Source organism: Gallus gallus, chromosome 21 (genome assembly GCF_016699485.2).
Source record: "Gallus gallus isolate bGalGal1 chromosome 21, bGalGal1.mat.broiler.GRCg7b, whole genome shotgun sequence".
NCBI lineage: Eukaryota > Metazoa > Chordata > Aves > Galliformes > Phasianidae > Gallus > Gallus gallus.
The window spans coordinates 5,878,738-5,893,853 of NC_052552.1; the positions used below are offsets into that span (position 1 = coordinate 5,878,738).

Below are 15,116 nucleotides of genomic sequence, written 5' to 3' on the forward strand. Positions count from 1 at the left end.
TAGTACTATCCTCACAGGACCTAGCAGACCGCCCTTTCCAACGCCCTGCAGGAGAACACGCGGTAAGACAAAGAAAGATGACTCCCCAGCTTCAAAGAAGTTCCAAGGATGTTTATTTGGCACTTCTTGTACTAAGAATGGCTCTGCTTTGCTGTTACAGCAGAGACAATGGTGGTAACAAGGGAGGCAGCTCCTGTATCAGTGTGCCTCCTCTCAGCCCCACTGCTGTCAATCCTGGGGCTTTGTTGTTTACTGCCATGGTGTGAGTGGGCGCGGTAGGAATTGGCTGAACTGTGAGCCTGTGGTGTGCTCTCACATGTTCTTGTGTTTTCCTCTGGCCACCTGGAGCTCCATCTTCTTCACAAAGCTGTAAGGGAAGAAGCAAAGATGTGCACTCAGAATCACAGAGAAGAAAGCAGAGATATCCTGCTCACCCTCAGCAGAGTCTGCGGGTCTGGCTGCACTGCAGTTACACACATACAGCTCATCAGCCGTGGGCTGGGATGTGAGACCAGGCAGGGCCGGGCCCTGCAGGCAAGATGCCAGGGTGTCCATCCTGTGCCAGGGGAGGGATGGTCCCCATGGAGTGGAAAGGCAGAGCCAAATCCCAGCAGCACCCACTCTCTTTCCCCTGTTCTGCCTTCTCACATCTCCTGGGCTGGAAGGCAGCTCTGGCTCAAGGGCACGGCCTCGGCAGCACGCTGCTCTCCATGGCACCAGGCTCTCCGGGAAGGGCAGGCCATCCCAGCTCTGCTGGCAGGGTAAGGGAGGCACTGGCCACTGCAGGAAAACCCTCCCGCTTCTGCAGATATTTACCAGAGGCGCTCCTTGGGTCTGGCAGGAAGGAGCCTGTTTTCCTCCACCTTCTTCCTCCATCCTTCCCGGCACACCTTGTAGGACTCCAAGGTTCCCAGGACCTGTCTTGCCCGTAGTGACTGGACACTGCAACAGCAGAGAAACTCCATGGTGGGATGAGCTTCAGGCTCCCCTGACCCCACAGCTGGCCGCTCTCAGCCACTCGCCTCTGCCAAGCCTTGCTGGGAGCTGCTGCACACTTACGTGGGCACTGCCATCTCTGCTGCTGGGGCCATTGTCCTCCCATTCTCTGCTTGACGAAGGTGGGAAGCAATCTCTTTGCTTGTCTCCTTGCTGGAGATTTTTCCTGGCTGCGCTTTCTCCCCCTCCTGGGGGGTGTTCTTCAGTGGGGGGAAGCGCTGCTGGACTTGGGGTGCTCTGAACTGCTGCCTGGCCTGTGTGGGAAGTAGAGGTAGATGAGAGCCCACATCGCCTAGGCCAGCAGTGCCCACCCAGCAATGGGGCTCAGGCTGGAAGAGCCCAAGTCAAGCTTCAGGGTGGGCAGTGCAGACCAGGGCTGTGTGAGGCGCACCAGCTCGTCCCATCTGTGCCCACCCCACAGCGCAGACCGTCCTCTGCCCTTTGATATCTGTGCACAACTTCCCCCTCCCCACACCACGGGCAGAAGCATGAAGGGTAAGCGCTGTAGGAGCAGAGGGAGTCCCTCGCCAGAAGGAAATGAAGGGCCACAATAAACGAGGGGATGAAATGGTCTGGAGGGCCCTCTCCATAGCGCTGTTTCCTGACCCATCACGCCACTGCACGTACCAGTGATCTTCCCAGCCGTGCGCGCAGGGGAGGGAGCCTGACCACTCCCTCCCGCTCGATCTCCAGGCGACTCTGTGCCCAGCTCTTTCCCATAGGCGGCAGCACACTGCAAGCAACACGGGGCGCTTGTTGGAGAGCAGCCGGAGCCTGGAGGCGGCTTAGCGTGCCCGGGACCGGGCAAGGGCTCCTCGCACACAACCGGGAGCTCAGGGCGTCACGCTGTCAGTTCCCAAAGCCCTCACCTTACAGACACCTCTGCAGTCTCCTCTTCTGCCAGCAGGTCGAGGTCACTCGTCCGCAGGGGTGGAAAGTGGCCTCGAAGGAACTGGCGTTCTTGAGCCTCTGGAAGCACAAAACAAGGAAGCTGTTCACAGCTGCATCTCTGAGAAGCTGACCACAAGAAGCCATGCCAGATGCGCGTGCACCTGCTGCTGCCGCCTGGCCTGGCCCCTCATCCCTTGGGGTCAGGCTTCCAAGGGGGGTCACCGTGCTGTCCAACTACCACTCGTTCCCAGCCCTCTGTTTCACCTGGCCCTGCTGATCCCTCAGCACTTCCTGAACCCTTTGTTTCCATGGGTCCCCTTTAGAAAAGGAGGTGACCTGGGACACACTGTCACGTTGACATGGTGGCACAGTACCTTGTTGTTCAGCGAGATCCGCCAGTAGAAATTCCGGCACCTCATCCTTGGGCAAAAAACTGCAAATAAAGAAGAGGCAGTGGTTACAAGAAGGGACAAGTGTAGTCCTCCGCAGCCTCTGGGACTAAGCTGCTCGCACAGCTGCTCCAGACCAGAGCTACTGTCTCGTGTCTTCAGTTTTGTGAAGCAGAATACACAACCAGGTAGTATTTGGAAACAAAACTGAAGGAAAGTGTTAACATCTTAGCTTTGGTTAGTTGCTTGTTCATGCTTTTCTGCCTCACGCAAAGGAAAGGGAGGGAGCATAAGAAGCTCTATGTTGAATGGTCCTTCCTCACAGCTGCTGCACATCCCACAGAGGAGGGAATGGAGAGAGAGCCCTCATCCCGGGGGCCGCCCCTGCATACCCCCGCTCCCCAGAGAAGCTGCGATGGCCACGGGCTTCTTGGAGAAGCGCTCCTTGGACTCTGTGTATGCTCACCAGCTCAGGAGACTGGGCCTGGCAACAAGAGCCTGGGCACCCCTGGGCGCCTCGACCAAAGGGGCTGAGAAATGGCTTGTATGTTCAATTCAGGACTACAGAAGCAAAGGCTCTCACCTTGGGGACAAAAAGATCCTCTTCTGAGGCATTTTGCCAACAGTTGGCCCTTTGTGGGCTTAGATGAAGAGCGTCGGGCTTGTGATCTGCAAGAAGGACGCAGAAGTGAGAGGAGATGCCCAGCAAGAAAGCCATCGCTGCTCACAAGGGCAGCCAGCCTCTCCACCTGCCACAGCCCAGGCTCCCTCCCCACATCCTCCTGTGCCTCCGTGTCCTGCCCAGAGGCACTGCCCAGAGCCAAACTCCAACTGAGGGAAGCATCTAAGTCTGCTTACCACCAAGCTCCTGCACTCCTCCAAGCTCCTGCACGTCTCCAAACAGACCCAGCACTATCGCACTGCCTGCCTTTGCCTTCGCCTCTTTGCTGCAGAGCAGCTGCCGAGAGAAGAGCGCTGGCGAGAGCAGCAACTCGCGTCTGGGTTCACCTCCGCCTCTGGGGGAAGTGTGAGCTGGGCGCTGTGGACAGGGCAGGGATCAGGGTGGGGTGCGGTGCCCCACTGTGACTTCAGCCCATGTCACAGTGGGGCTGCACGGCCCCACCCTGCCCACGTCCCCCCCCCCCCCACCCGGCTTCTCGCTACCAGCGTGGGGGGCTGTGCTGGGCATGGTGGGGGCTGCCCCCATCGCCCACTGCCTGCTGTGCAAGGAAAGCCAAAGCATCATGCTGATCCACCGTGGGACCTCTGCTCAGCTGTGTAGGCAGAGGAAATGTGCTTGGCAGACATGTAGGGTAGATTAACAGCATTTAAAATCTTGAGTGTTGCTCATCTGCCTGGACGTGGAAACACTGTGGTACTGTGACGTAGGGCTGGTGACCAGTGGTGTGCCCCAGGAGTCCATCTTGGGATGGATGTTCTTTTATATCCTTATCAATCACATAGGCAGTGGGACTGAGAGAACACTCGGCACTTTGCTGATGGCAGCAAGCTGAGGGGTGCAGTTGAGATGGCAGAAGGAAGGGACGCCATCCAGAGAGACCTGGGTGGGCTTGATTAGCGGGTGTGTGTGACCCAAATGAGGTTCATCACGGCCCGGTGCAGGGTGCTGTGCTTGGGTTGGGGCAATCCCAAGTATGTGTACAGAGTAGGAGAACAGCCCTGTGGAGAAGGACTGCAGGTCCTGGTGCCCTAACTGCAGTTCTACATGCATCCTGGGGTGAAGCGCTGGAGGGATGTGGGGCTGTTGTGGGGCTGTGGGGGAGCCCACAAAGAAGCTCGGAGGGCTGGAGCACCTCTGCTGCAATGAAGGGCTGAGAGAGCTGGGCTTGTTCAGCATGGAGAAGAGAAGGCTCCGGGGAGACCATGGTCTAATCGTGATAGGACAAGGGGGAATGGCTTTTGACTAAAAGGGGTAATTTAGGTTAGATGCTGGAGGAAATTCTTTACTCAGAGGGCAGCGAGGCCCTGGCAGTGCTGCCCATTGCCCAGCATGGGGCCCTGAGCAGGCTGAGCTGGTGAGGGGATGGATGGATCTCTAAGGTCTCCTCCAACGAAAGCGATGTGCTTGCAACGATTGTAAGATTCACCGGCCTAGAGGGAAGGCTGCAATCAGCTTCTCCTTGCCGCTTCCCAGCCCGAGAGGTGGGCTTGGGGGGCGGGGTGGATTCGGGCAGGCCCTGCGGAGCGCCGTGCCCGCGCTGCGGGGCCGTGCTGCCACCTGTCGGCTCGGCCTGCATCTCCACAGCGGGGCCTAGCATTGGGATGGGCCGGAGGGAGGGCGCTGTGAGGCCTCTGCCAGGCAGCGCACACACAGAGCTTTTTCCTCGCTCTGACAAGGCGGTGTGGGCACCCTGGGCCCCACCTGGCAGAGGTGGCCCTGGGGTGGGCTCCCTTCCCAGGCTGCTGGAGGCTGAGGCGGCAGAGGCCTCCCCTGCCCTCCCTCTGGTTACTTTAAATAGGTCAGCAGCAGGTGACTAAGTCTTGTCAGAACAAGAGAACCTGCATCGACACTTCCATACTTGAACATGGCTTTGTGGCTGTAAGGATGCATTTGGAGCATCTCATCCCTGCTGAGATGAGGTTCTACACTGCAGTTCTGGGTTGCAAATCTGACACGCCTTCATCACATAGATTTCGGAAGGTGCAACATGCTCCAGAATCTTCCATAACATCATTAAGACTTCAAGGATGGCTTCAATACAGCTTCCTGCAGACCCATTCTCAAGCCTGAACCCAACACAGCAAACATGAAGCCCTTGTTCTTGTAGACTAAGTCCCATGTTGCTAGAGATGGGAATGGTGTTGGGACACCATTTATTTATATACAAGCAATCTCTTATAGTGCCTTGGCAGGCACTGAGGAAAAGCCCATACACTGAGTTCTCTTTAATCACTGCAACAATGGCAGGCTTCAGTTTATATTGACAGATGTTTCCTGGAGCTACGATGAGATTATAGAATCATAGAATAGCTTAGGTTGGTGGGGGCCTTAAAGCCTATCCAATTCCAACCTCCTGCTATGGGCTGGTTGCCCCCTGCTCCTGTCAGGCTGCCCAGGGCCCCATTCAACCTGGCCTCACAGAAAGGAGTGGTATAAGGCCCTCTTTGCCCATGATTTTTCTTGAATGTAGCTCCATCATAATAAGGTGTCTTGACCATCAAGCCACAGTTTTGCTGACCACTTTCCTTGATTCACTGAGAAGCTGATTCCTGCATCCCTAAGAGCTTGGTGAAAGAAAGAGATTTACTGATACATACATTGGACATATCTCACAAACCCCAAACTACTTAGACCACTGAAGACCCAAAGAATTCTAATGCTCGAGTCCAAGGATGGTTTTTTCATCTTAGTTAAATTACTGAGTAACCCACATTGCTAGTAACACAGATACAGCAAGGCAGGATGAGGGAGGATAGTAGCATGGGACGAAAACTCTTTTACATTCCTTCCCATCTACAGCAAAAAAAAAACCTACAGTGAGAACTCTTACCAGCCTTGCTGCTGCCATCCAGGTTCCAGTGCTGATGAATTTGGGACTGTCCTGAAGCTGCAGATGTTAAGAACATCTGAAGCACTAATCCCAACAATCAGCCTCTCTGAGCACAGATTATTTATTGGCCGTGCTTCACCCCTCCTCAAGCAATGCAGCATCTGTCCAGAGCTGCAGCCAAAAGGGAGCATTACTGGTGATTTCAGGGCTGACGCTGCACAGCAGAGTGCAAAACTGGGCTGGAAAAGTGAGGTGGAGGGGTGGGGAGAAGTAGTTTAATGCCGTAAGAAACGCGCTGCCATTATCATGTAAAAGTACATTATAAATGCTCTCTGAAGAGGAAGGAATAGTCATGCTCCATTTATGCACTAAATCCATGTTGGAAATAACCTCGTGGGTCCTGGCACCCTATTGTTTTCTTCAGATGTTGATAGGATATCAGGATATTCTCTTCAATACTGTCGCTTCAAGAGGAGTTGGACTCGATTGATCTGGGGAAACACTGGCTGGATGGCTGGGCCAAAGAGTTGTGTTCCATGGAGTTAAATCCAATTGACATGACTTAGCAGAGGGTTGTTAGAGTTAGGGCAGTATGGTTGGGTTGTGGTTGGACTCGATGATCTTTATGGTCTTTTCCACACTGAGCAATTCTATGATTCTATGATGATCCTTAAGGGTCCCTTCCAACTCGCGATATTCTATGACTTATTTCAGTATGTCTGATGGCTGCCCAGACTCTTGATGGTGCCCAAAATATGCAGGTGGAACCACTATTGCTCTGTGCCTGTGGCCCAGAATTTTGCCCAAGCTTTGCTGGTCAGGGCTGCAAACAACTGTCCCCACTAATTGCAGTGGATGGAACTCAGCACTGTTTTGTTGATTGCCGTTCCTGGGGCCTCCTGTTTCCATCCCTCCCTTCTATCAGCCTCCTCACAGCTTCCTTCCCAGTACGTGCAGAGATCTTCCATCAAAGCCAAAGAAAAGTACACATGTAGGTAATTCATGCTCTTTACATGTTACACGTTGGAATGGGATGATGAGTGAGGTCCCTTCCAACCCCAGCCATCTATGAATCTATGACTCTCATTTTTCCCTCTGGAGATCATTAAAAAAAACAAAAGCAAAAACACTTTGCAATCTCCATCTCAATGTGATTTGTAGTAATTCACGCACTATTCCCGTATTTCTTGAGCCCCTCTCCTCTGAGAACCATTGGCCTTGTGCTTCTGCTCAACACAGAAATGGACCTGCGTGCCTTTAGCCATGACAAAGCAGCAGTGCTTCCTGATGCAGAAGTATTTCATAAGTTTGTCTTTCAAGCTTTTTTAGTCCCTACAAGCAACTGGGTGGCCTACCACTGGCTGAGACAAGGATCTCCCCTTAAAGAAACCTTAGAAGGAGGCAGAATGCAAGAAACAAAAGCTCGTTCCTGCTCTGTCCTTGCTGAAAATCCTGTCTTTCAGATTTGCCCTCATTCCAGCTAACCACTGGACCTGTGGGCAGTGGAAGACTGTACGCGGTAGCTGCTCATTCCTAGAGCATGGATTTCCTTTCACACCTCAGGAACCTTCTTGCCCGTTTACCTCATCCTCTTCTCATCAGTCTCACCCTGTGCCATAGTCCTGGATCCTCCATTTTCTGGCTTCTTAGAGCAGTCCCTGCCATGGGCTGCTCTCTAAGAGCATCCTTCTGACCCCGAGAACAGCAACTAGAATGGCAAAGAGCAATTTTCCTTCCTGCGGCCTCTCAAATGTACCCTGCACATACTTGACTGCTCACAGAAGATTTTCTTTCAGAGTACCTGTTACAACAAATTGACACGGCCCCAGGCTTTGAAGGTCAGTCCATAAATAGCTTTGACCTGGAAGCACCCAGGAGAGCATTCAGATCTTAGGGAATGACTTACATCAAACTGCTGTCCAATGGCTTTTTAGGCCTCTCCAGCTCTTGAACTGCAGTACAGATCTATGCAAAGAATCTGCATGGACTGCACCATGATAAAGCACATCCCCCATAGCTCCTTCCCATCCGCAGCATCCTGCTGGACCCTCACGCGTTTCTTTCTTCCAGAGTCTCAGTCTTCTCCTTGTTGAGTTCCCCTCTCATTTCCCTACCTAAATGTGGGGAATGTAATGCGCCATGTTCTAATGGGAATATGCAGAAAGGTTTTGGTTGTGAGGGGCTACAAAGGTGTTTTCTGTAGTCCATAGGGCTTGCCCTGAGCTGGTTCCACAATGCCCAAAGCCCAAGCCAACAGCTGAACCTGGCTGTGAAGCTGGTAATACCTCTGTGAAAACATTTGAGGGCAGAAAATGCCACATGGAGAGAGGAGGCCAGAAATCCTACTTGGAGGAAGTGATGCATGGCAGTGCAGGTATCCTCTATAGCCCATGGAGGATCTGTGCCAGATAGATGGGTATTCTTGAAGAAGGTACAACACATGAAATACCCACGTTAGTGCAGATTTTCCTAAAGGACGGCTCAGCTCTGCCCCTCTGCTGTCCTGGGAAGGAGCTGCAGACTGCCATGGGGCCTTCCCTCCACCTCCTCTGCGCTGGGCTATGGAACCCAAGGGACTTGCTGTCATCAGAGCCCCCACATCCCTTCCTGAGGTGCCACTCTCCAGCCTCTCATCCCACAGTCTGTACACAGAGCCAGGGTTCCACCATCCTAGGGGAAGAACTCAGCACCGGCACTTGTTACAAGTTCATGTGGTTGGAGATTGCCAGGCTCTCTGATCCGTAAAGATTTCTCTCCGAGGCCAAGCTTCCCTCCAGGGAGTCAGCAGTTCCTCCTAGTTTAGTACTATCCTCACAGGACCTAGCAGACCGCCCTTTCCAACGCCCTGCAGGAGAACACGCCGTAAGACAAAGAAAGATGACTCCCCAGCTTCAAAGAAGTTCCAAGGATGTTTATTTGGCACTTCTTGTACTAAGAATGGCTCTGCTTTGCTGTTCCAGCAGAGACAATGGTGGTAACAAGGGAGGCAGCTCCTGTATCAATGTGCCTCCTCTCAGCCCCACTGCTGTCAATCCTGGGGCTTCGTTGTTTACTGCCATGGTGTGAGTGGGTGCGGTAGAAATTGGCCGAACTGTGAGCCCGTGGTGTGCTCTCACATGTTCTTGTGTTTTTCTCTGGCCTCCTGGAGCTCCATCTTCTTCACAAAGCTGTAAGGGAAGAAGCAAAGATGTGCACTCAGAATCACAGAGAAGAAGGCAGAGATATCCTGCTCACCCTCAGCAGAGTCGGCGGGCCCGGCGGCACTGCAGTTACACACACACAGCTCATCAGCCCTGGGCAGGGATGTGGGACCAGGCAGGGCCGGGCCCTGCAGGCAAGATGCCAGGGTGTCCATCCTGTGCCAGGGGAGGGATGGTCTCCATGGAGTGGAAAGGCAGAGCCAAATCCCAGCAGCACCCACTCTCTTTCCCCCGTTCTGCCTTCTCACATCTCCTGGGCTGGAAGGCAGCTCTGGCTCAAGGGCACGGCCTCGGCAGCACGCTGCTCTCCATGGCACCAGGCTCTCCGGGAAGGGCAGGCCATCCCAGCTCTGCTGGCAGGGTGAGGGAGGCACTGGCCACTGCAGGAAAACCCTCCTGCTTCTGCAGATATTTACCAGAGGCGCTCCTTGGGTCTGGCAGGAAGGAGCCTGTTTTCCTCCACCTTCTTCCTCCATCCTTCCCGGCACACCTTGTAGGACTCCAAGGTTCCCAGGACCTGTCTTGCCCGTAGTGACTGGACACTGCAACAGCAGAGAAACTCCATGGTGGGATGAGCTTCAGGCTCCCCTGACCCCACAGCTGGCCGCTCTCAGCCACTCGCCTCTGCCAAGCCTTGCTGGGAGCTGCTGCACACTTACGTGGGCACTGCCATCTCTGCTGCTGGGGCCATTGTCCTCCCATTCTCTGCTTGACGAAGGTGGGAAGCAATCTCTTTGCTTGTCTCCTTGCTGGAGATTTTTCCTGGCTGCGCTTTCTCCCCCTCCTGGGGGGTGTTCTTCAGTGGGGGGAAGCGCTGCTGGACTTGGGGTGCTCTGAACTGCTGCCTGGCCTGTGTGGGAAGCAGAGGTAGATGAGAGCCCACATCGCCTAGGCCAGCAGTGCCCACCCAGCAATGGGGCTCAGGCTGGAAGAGCCCAAGTCAAGCTTCAGGGTGGGCAGTGCAGACCAGGGCTGTGTGAGGCGCACCAGCTCGTCCCATCTGTGCCCTCCCCACAGCACAGACCGTCCTCTGCCCTTTGATATCTGTGCACAAATCCCCCTCCCCACGCCACGGGCAGAAGCATGAAGGGTAAGCGCTGTAGGAGCAGAGGGAGTCCCTCGCCAGAAGGAAATGAAGGGCCACAATAAACGAGGGGATGAAATGGTCTGGAGGGCCCTCTCCATAGCGCTGTTTCCTGACCCATCACGCCACTGCACGTACCAGTGATCTTCCCAGCCGTGCGCGCAGGGGAGGGAGCCTGACCACTCCCTCCCGCTCGATCTCCAGGCGACTCTGTGCCCAGCTCTTTCCCATAGGCGGCAGCACACTGCAAGCAACACGGGGCGCTTGTTGGAGAGCAGCCGGAGCCTGGAGGCGGCTCAGCGTGCCCGGGACCCGGCAAGGGCTCCTCGCACACAACCGGGAGCTCAGGGCGTCACGCTGTCAGTTCCCAAAGCCCTCACCTTACAGACACCTCTGCAGTCTCCTCTTCTGCCAGCAGGTCGAGGTCACTCGTCCGCAGGGGTGGAAAGTGGCCACGAAGGAACTGGCGTTCTTGAGCCTCTGGAAGCACAAAACAAGGAAGCTGTTCACAGCTGCATCTCTGAGAAGCTGACCACAAGAAGCCATGCCAGATGCGCGTGCACCTGCTGCTGCCGCCTGGCCTGGCCACTCATCCCTTGGGGTCAGGCTTTCAAGGGGGGCACCATGCTGTCCAACTACCACTCGTTCCCAGCCCTCTGTTTCACCTGGCCCTGCTGATCCCTCAGCACTTCCTGAACCCATTGCTTCCATGGGTCCCCTTTAGAAAAGGAGGTGACCTGGGACACACTGTCACGTTGACATGGTGGCACAGTACCTTGTTGTTCAGCGAGATCCGCCAGTAGAAATTCCGGCACCTCATCCTTGGGCAAAAAACTGCAAATAAAGAAGAGGCAGTGGTTACAAGAAGGGACAAGTGTAGTCCTCCGCAGCCTCTGGGACTAAGCTGCTCGCACAGCTGCTCCAGACCAGAGCTACTGTCTCGTGTCTTCAGTTTTGTGAAGCAGAATACACAACCAGGTAGTATTTGGAAACAAAACTGAAGGAAAATGTTAACATCTTAGCTTTGGTTAGTTGCTTGTTCATGCTTTTCTGCCTCACGCAAAGGAAAGGGAGGGAGCAGAAGAAGCTCTATGGCGAATGGTCCTTCCTCACAGCTGCTGCACATCCCACACAGCGGTAAATGGAGAGAGAGCCCTCATCCCGGGGGCCGCCCCTGCATACCCCCGCCCCCCAGAGAAGCTGCGGTGGCCACGGGCTTCTTGGAGAAGCGCTCCTTGGACTCTGTGTATGCTCACCAGCTCAGGAGACTGGGCCTGGCAACAAGAGCCTGGGCACCCCTGGGTGCCTCAACTTCTTCTGGGCTGAGAAATGGCTTGTATGTTCTATTCAGGACTACAGAAGCAAAGGCTCTCACCTTGGGGACAAAAAGATCCTCTTCTGAGGCATTTTGCCAACAGTTGGCCCTTTGTGGGCTTAGATGAAGAGCGTCGGGCTTGTGATCTGCAAGAAGGACGCAGAAGTGAGAGGAGATGCCCAGCAAGAAAGCCATCGCTGCTCACAAGGGCAGCCAGCCTCTCCACCTGCCACAGCCCAGGCTCCCTCCCCACATCCTGCTGTGCCTCCATGTCCTGCCCAGAGGCACTGCCCAGAGCCAAACTCCAACTGAGGGAAGCATCTAAGTCTGCTTACCACCAAGCTCCTGCACTCCTCCAAGCTCCTGCACGTCTCCAAACAGACCCAGCACTATCGCACTGCCTGCCTTTGCCTTCGCCTCTTTGCTGCAGAGCAGCTGCCGAGAGAAGAGCGCTGGCGAGAGCAGCAACTCGCGTCTGGGTTCACCTCCGCCTCTGGGGGAAGTGTGAGCTGGGCGCTGTGGACAGGGCAGGGATCAGGGTGGGGTGCGGTGCCCCACTGTGACTTCAGCCCATGTCACAGTGGGGCTGCACGGCCCCACCCTGCCCACGTCCCCCCCCCCCCCTGCCCGGCTTCTCGCTACCAGCGTGGGGGGCTGTGCTGGGCATGGTGGGGGCTGCCCCCATCGCCCACTGCCTGCTGTGCAAGGAAAGCCAAAGCATCATGCTGATCCACCGTGGGACCTCTGCTCAGCCGTGTAGGCAGAGGAAATGTGCTTGCCAGACATGTAGGGTAGATTAACAGCATTTAAAATCTTGAGTGTTGCTCATCTGCCTGGATGTGGAAACACTGTGGTACTGTGACGTAGGGCTGGTGACCAGTGGTGTGCCCCAGGAGTCCATCTTGAGATGGATGTTCTTTTATATCCTTATCAATCACATAGGCAGTGGGACTGAGAGAACACTCGGCACTTTGCTGACGGCAGCAAGCTGAGGGGTGCAGTTGAGATGGCAGAAGGAAGGGACGCCATCCAGAGAGACCTGGGTGGGCTTGATTAGCGGGTGTGTGTGACCCAAATGAGGTTCATCACGGCCCGGTGCAGGGTGCTGCGCTTGGGTTGGGGCAATCCCAAGTATGTGTACAGAGTAGGAGAACAGCCCTGTGGAGAAGGACTGCAGGTCCTGGTGCCCTAACTGCAGTTCTACATGCAGCCTGGGGTGAAGTGCTGGAGGGATGTGGGGCTGTTGTGGGGCTGTGGGGGAGTCCACAAAGAAGCTCGGAGGGCTGGAGCACCTCTGCTGCAATGAAGGGCTGAGAGAGCTGGGCTTGTTCAGCATGGAGAAGAGAAGGCTCCAGGGAGACCATGGTCTAACCGTGACAGGACAAGGGAGAATAGGACAGCTTTCGACTAAAAGGGGTAATTTATGTTAGATGCTGGAGGAAATTTTTTACTCAGAGGGCAGCGAGGCCCTGGCAGTGCTGCCCATTGCCCAGCATGGGGCCCTGGGCAGGCTGAGCTGGTGAGGGGCAGCCAGCCCACGGCAGGCGGTTGGAACTGTATGATCTCTAAGGTCTCCTCCAACGAAAGCGATGTGCTTGCAACGATTGTAAGATTCACCGGCCTAGAGGGAAGGCTGCAATCAGCTTCTCCTTGCCGCTTCCCAGCCCGAGAGGTGGGCTTGGGGGGCGGGGTGGATTCGGGCAGGCCCTGCGGAGCGCCGTGCCCGCGCTGCGGGGCCGTGCTGCCACCTGTCGGCTCGGCCTGCATCTCCACAGCGGGGCCTAGCATTGGGATGGGCCGGAGGGAGGGCGCTGTGAGGCCTCTGCCAGGCAGCGCACACACAGAGCTTTTTCCTCGCTCTGACAAGGCGGTGTGGGCACCCTGGGCCCCACCTGGCAGAGGTGGCCCTGGGGTGGGCTCCCTTCCCAGGCTGCTGGAGGCTGAGGCGGCAGAGGCCTCCCCTGCCCTCCCTCTGGTTACTTTAAATAGGTCAGCAGCAGGTGACGGGATGAAATTGCCCTTCATTTTATTGTAAGGCAGCTGCAGACGACGTCCTTCCCCGTGGCTAACAGCGGGGTTTTCGGTGGCAGTGTAATGATTTTAATCCAGCATTTTTTATTAACTCCAGCATTGCCGTGTGCTTGTTTAGCCTCACCCCAGAGAGCCATAGCAGTGTCGGGAGGATTCTAAGGTGCCCAGAAATACCCAGGGACGTGTCTCAGAGACTAGAGAATGGAACACCTCCTTGTGAGGACGGGCTGAGAATTGGGGCTGTTCACCCTGCAGAGGAAAAGGCTCCAGGGAGACCTGAGCGTGGCCTGTCAGTATCTAAATGGTCCAGAGGAAAGCGTCATTAAAAGTTTGGAAAGACCACTGAGATCATCTGGTACAACTTTTAACCCATTACTTTCACAGTGGTCTGCAGCCCAAGCCAATTCCTCTTCACAGAATCACAGAATTGCACAGGTTGGAAAAGACCTTACAGGAGTCCAACCACAACCCAACCATACTACCCTAACTGTAACAACCCTCTGCTAAATCATGTCCCTGAGCACCACATCCAGACAGTTCTTAAACACATTCAGGGATGGTGAGTCAACCACCTCGCAACCACCTCTTCACTTAACTGGATACCCATGCTCTATGTGGATTTTTCCAGGTGTCAGTACCCACTTGTTTCTGCATTCCTTAGTTACCCAAAGCTCCTTTAGCAGCCATGAGGTACTTGCCAATTCAGTATAGCTGTCCTTGGTTAGCTCGCAGGAGACTGAACTCACTGAAAGGTGATCACAAGGTTGTTGTTGGTTAGGATAGAGCGAAACTAGTTTTCATGAAAAAATTACTCTGTGGGCGGAGTACTCTGTCCTGACCAGGTCTGAGTCAGCTGTTTTGGTCTGAAGACACAGGGAATTGTCTAGGGAACACGAGTGGAAATGAAAAGAGTTTACTGTTTGTCACCTTCCAGCATACAGTGCTAAATTAGTCCCCTCTCATTGGACTGATGATCCCTTTTACTTTCCAGAGAAGTATGGGAGCACCATCAGCTGTGTTTGTTTGACACTCCTGTTGGTCTTCATCACTAGTTCATATCCTTTCCCTTACAGTAGCTCAGATGCTTGTCAGCCCTTCCGCAAGTTGTTTCAACTCAAAAACATTCTCTAGGAGGGCCCAGACCCACAAAGGTGTCTGCTTAGCATCTGTGGAAGAATGGAAGGTAAAGTAATACCTCCTGCTTGCACTGAGCTGCCACATCACTGCACCTTTTAAAACTGCAGCCTTGGATAAGTGCTTCAGATGTGAAATTATTAAAGAAGTAGGCTTGCAGAATTCAGAGAAGCCAAATGGTTTGGCTTCAGCAGGTAGGATAAACTTACCTAGATCCTATAACAGCAGAAGAGAGACTGCACTACTGGCTCCCTCTTCTCCAGAGTTGTGGTCAGCTTTCCTTGCTTGCTACAGAGTGATAGGATCACAGAATCATTCACAGAATCACAGAATCATTGAAGTTGGAAGGAACCTCTGAAAATGCAGTCCAACCCCTCTGCTAAAGCAGCTTCCCTAGGATACATTGCACAGGAAAGCATCCAGGTGGGTGCCGTTTGCATGTTTACTTAGAGCTGCTGTTGTGGAAATCTTACCTCACACCAGAATTTCATGCAGCTCTGATATATGCCCATGACAGCACATGATAAAAATATTAATCACCTAGCAAACTGAGTACAGAAGAAA

At 54.4% G+C, this 15,116-nt stretch overlaps 2 protein-coding genes across 2 annotated transcripts; both read right to left on the minus strand.

Moving 5' to 3' along the window:
• Positions 1–90: 90 nt before the first annotated feature.
• Positions 91–4,119, minus strand: LOC121106520. Its single transcript, XM_040651411.1, has 8 exons — positions 3,135–4,119; positions 2,860–2,945; positions 2,262–2,320; positions 1,866–1,965; positions 1,624–1,729; positions 1,060–1,250; positions 817–942; positions 91–367 (listed from the first exon to the last, which is right to left on the minus strand). Exons 2-8 carry the CDS (start codon positions 2,889–2,891, stop codon positions 313–315), a joined length of 669 nt encoding a protein of 222 aa, XP_040507345.1. The 5' UTR covers positions 2,892–2,945; positions 3,135–4,119; the 3' UTR covers positions 91–312.
• Positions 4,120–4,192: 73 nt separating this feature from the next.
• On the minus strand, positions 4,193–13,155 carry LOC419500. The gene is made up of 8 exons (XM_040651412.2): positions 11,723–13,155; positions 11,448–11,533; positions 10,848–10,906; positions 10,453–10,552; positions 10,211–10,316; positions 9,648–9,838; positions 9,405–9,530; positions 4,193–8,955 (listed from the first exon to the last, which is right to left on the minus strand). Exons 2-8 carry the CDS (start codon positions 11,477–11,479, stop codon positions 8,901–8,903), a joined length of 669 nt encoding a protein of 222 aa, XP_040507346.1. The 5' UTR covers positions 11,480–11,533; positions 11,723–13,155; the 3' UTR covers positions 4,193–8,900.
• Between the last annotated feature and the right edge of the window lie 1,961 nt (positions 13,156–15,116).